Genomic DNA, 3229 nt, shown 5'->3' with positions numbered 1-3229 from the left:
GAGGGATGAACTTACTGGATAGATAATTAACAAAATCGGCATACCTCGGTAAACTGTTGATTTCAAAAAGTTGTTCATCCGGGAAATCATCGCTAATAATTTCATTGCCTTGACTTGGATTCTACAAACACGAGAGATGGTCTGTAACTTGGTTCTCTGTCCCCTTTCTATCGATTATCTCTAGGTCAAATTTCTACAATAGAAGAATCCAGCGAATTAGCCTTGGTTTTGCATCCTTTTTGGCCATCAAGTATTTCAAGGCTGAATAGTCAGTGTACACTATAACTTTGCTCCCTATAAAATATGATCTAAATTTATCTAGAGCAAAAACCACAGCAAGAAGCTCTTTCTCTGTAGTGGCATAGTTTAGTTGGGCAGCTGACAGTGTCATACTAGCATAGTAGATGACATGGATGCATTTTTCCCTCTTTTGCCACAAAACGGTCCCTAAAGCTGTGTCGCTTGCATCACACATCGCCTCAAATGGTGACCCCAAATCAGGCGCTATCATCACAGGTACAGTGATCAATTTCTCCTTCAAAACCTGAAATGCCTGCACACACTCATCAGAAAAATCAAAACACACATCTTTTATCAGCAAATTGGTTAGTGGCTTAGCAATGCAAGAAAAATCTTTTATAAAACGTCTATAGAACCCTGCATGTCCTAGAAAACTACACACTCCTTTGATGTTTGTTGTGGCTGGGAGTTTCTCAATAACTTCAATTTTCGCCTTATCAACTTCAATCCCTGTTACTAAAATTTTGTGCCCCAACACAATTCCCACCCTTACCATGAAATGACATTTTTCCCAGTTTAAAATCAAATTTGACTCCTCACATCTCTCCAAGACTTTAGATAGGTTAATCAAACAAGTATCAAATGAAGAGCCAAAGACAGAAAAATCATCCATGAATATTTCAATAAAATCCTGGATCATGTCGTGAAAAATTGACATCATGGATCGTTGGAAAGTTGCTGGTGCATTACATAGACCGAATGTCATTCGTTTATATGCAAATGTCCCGTAAGGACAGGTAAATGTGGTTTTCTCCTGATCTTCAGGGTCAATGGGAATTTGCATATACCCGAATAACTATCTAGGAAACAGTAGAAAGAATGTCCAGCTAACCTTTCCAACATTTGATCAATAAAAGAGAGGGGAAAGTGGTCTTTACGGGTGGCGTCATTAAGTTTTCTATAATCAATGCAAACACGCCACCCTGTAACAGTCCTGGTAGGAATTAACTCATTGTTCTCATTCTTTACGACAGTGATTCCACCCTTTTTCAGAACAACTTATATTGGACTTACCCACATACTATCAGAAATCGGGTAAATAATACCTGCGTCCAGTAGCTTTATCACCTCTTTCATAGCTGGGTTTAGACGCCTTTGAGGTTGGGTAGATGTCTTGTGATCGGCCTCCATCAGAATTTTGTGCATGCACATGGATGAACTGATCCCCTTGATGTCTGCAATGCTCCAACCTATGGCTTTGATATTTTCCCTCAAAACTCGCAACAGCTTTTCCTCTTCCGTCCCTGTCAAAGTAGAGAAAACTATCACTAGCAGTTTATCGTTATCCAACAAAAATAGATATTTCAAGTGCGAAGGAAGGTGTTTCATCTCTAGGATTGTGACTTCTTCAATGGATGACTTTAATGGTCTTGGGACATGCCCAAGGTCCCCAATCCTAGAGTTTACAGTTTTAGAAATCGGTCTGCCTGCTTCCAGAAAATGAATGCATTCGTCTAGCTCTTGACTCTCCAATTCTTGTGGGCAAGAATGGGTCAAACAAACATCCAAAGGATCCTCACACATTAATACCTGCAAACCACACTCAACGAACTCGTCAGTAGCATCAATTTTAAAACAATCAGATGTATCATTGGGGTAATTAATTGACTGAAAAACATTAAATATCACACTCTCATCATTCAGTCTTAAAACTAGCTCACCCTTATGCACATCTATCAAGGCCCTTCCGGTGGCTAAGAATGGTCTCCTTAAAATAAGAGGAATCTCTCGATCCTCTTCCATATCTAACACAACAAAATCAATCGAAAAAATGAACTTGTCAGCTTTTACCAACACATCTTCTACAACTCTCCTTGGATATTTAATTGATCTATCAGCCAATTGTAGAAAAATTGTAGTTGGCTTCACTTCACCTATTTTCAGCTTCTCAAAGCATGAGTATGACATCAAGTTAATGCTTGCACCTAGGTCACATAAAGCTTTACTAACAAATGAAGTTCCTATGGTACAAGGGATAGAGAAACTACCTGGGTCCTTAGCTTTTGGAGGCAATTTATTTTGTAAAATTGCAGAACATTCTTCCGAAAGCTTCACTATCTGAAAATTCACCAGTTTCCTTTTGTTTGATAGAATCTCCTTAAGAAATTTTGCATAGGAGGGCATTTGAGCTAAAGCCTCTGCAAACGGGATATTTATGTGCAGCTTTTTAAAAATCTCAAGGAATTTTGAAAATTGAATATCCAGTTGCAGTTGCTTTTCTCTTTGGGGAAACGGGAGTGAATCAATATCAATAGTGGGGTTTGAGTTTAGAGACTTACCTTTCTTCTTTGCGTCCTCGGACGTTTGCTTGGATGACCCCTTTTCTTTCACATCATCTTAACATCAACTACTTCTTGCTTCATGGGAGATGTCACTGTGACTGCATTTACACCCTTTGGATTCTTTTCTATGTCACTAGGTAGTGAACTCGGAGCTCGTGTAGCCATTTGTGTCGCCAACTGCCCTAGTTGAGTCTCTACCCTTTGCATCATGGCATCATGATTTTGCCATCTCATCTCATTTCTGGCTATGTACTTGGCGAGCATATCCTCAAGATTTGACTTGCTATCTTGTGACTTGAAATCGGGTGGCATAGAAGGTCCAGTACCTTGCAGAGGTTTAGATGGTTGCTGAGGAGGCTTTTGTTGTGTAGGATGTTGTGGAGGATTAAAATATGGTTACCCAATAGGATTTTCTGATTCCCTCCACCCAAAATTCGGATGATTCCGCCAACTCGGATTATATTTGAAACTGTATGGATTATATTGCTGCTGACCTTGGTTTCCCACATAATTCACTGAGTCCCCTTCAAAGCACTGTGTTCCCTCACAAGACATATCTGGCATGAATTGCATGTCACTAGATGATCCACCAACTATCTCAGCGTTTCATTGAATTTGATTTACTGGCTTGACTGATAGTGATCTAT

The 3229-nt window shown here is 39.5% G+C and overlaps 1 protein-coding gene across 1 annotated transcript; it reads right to left on the bottom strand.

Moving 5' to 3' along the window:
- Positions 1-193: 193 nt before the first annotated feature.
- LOC140985860 (uncharacterized) lies at positions 194-2894 on the bottom strand. Its single transcript, XM_073453812.1, has 4 exons — positions 2632-2894; positions 1369-2521; positions 1089-1284; positions 194-978 (listed from the first exon to the last, which is right to left on the bottom strand). The coding sequence occupies exons 1-4, from the start codon at positions 2892-2894 to the stop codon at positions 194-196; spliced, it is 2397 nt and encodes a 798-aa protein (XP_073309913.1).
- Between the last annotated feature and the right edge of the window lie 335 nt (positions 2895-3229).

Source organism: Primulina huaijiensis, chromosome 10, assembly GCF_012295235.1.
Source record: "Primulina huaijiensis isolate GDHJ02 chromosome 10, ASM1229523v2, whole genome shotgun sequence".
In the NCBI taxonomy this organism is placed as follows: domain Eukaryota; kingdom Viridiplantae; phylum Streptophyta; class Magnoliopsida; order Lamiales; family Gesneriaceae; genus Primulina; species Primulina huaijiensis.
The sequence above is the reverse complement of the archived record's forward strand: the minus strand, read 5'-3'. Positions and strand labels throughout refer to the sequence as shown.

Coding starts and splice junctions, on each gene's coding strand:
- LOC140985860 (XM_073453812.1), bottom strand. CDS start 2,894: ATGCCACCCGATTTCAAGTCACAAGATAGCAAGTCAAATCTTGAGGAT. Junction 2,522..2,631: donor GTAGTTGATGTTAAGATGAT/GTGAAAGAAAAG, acceptor GTTTCCCCAAAG/AGAAAAGCAACTGCAACTGG. Junction 1,285..1,368: donor TAAACCCAGCTATGAAAGAG/GTGATAAAGCTA, acceptor GTTCTGAAAAAG/GGTGGAATCACTGTCGTAAA.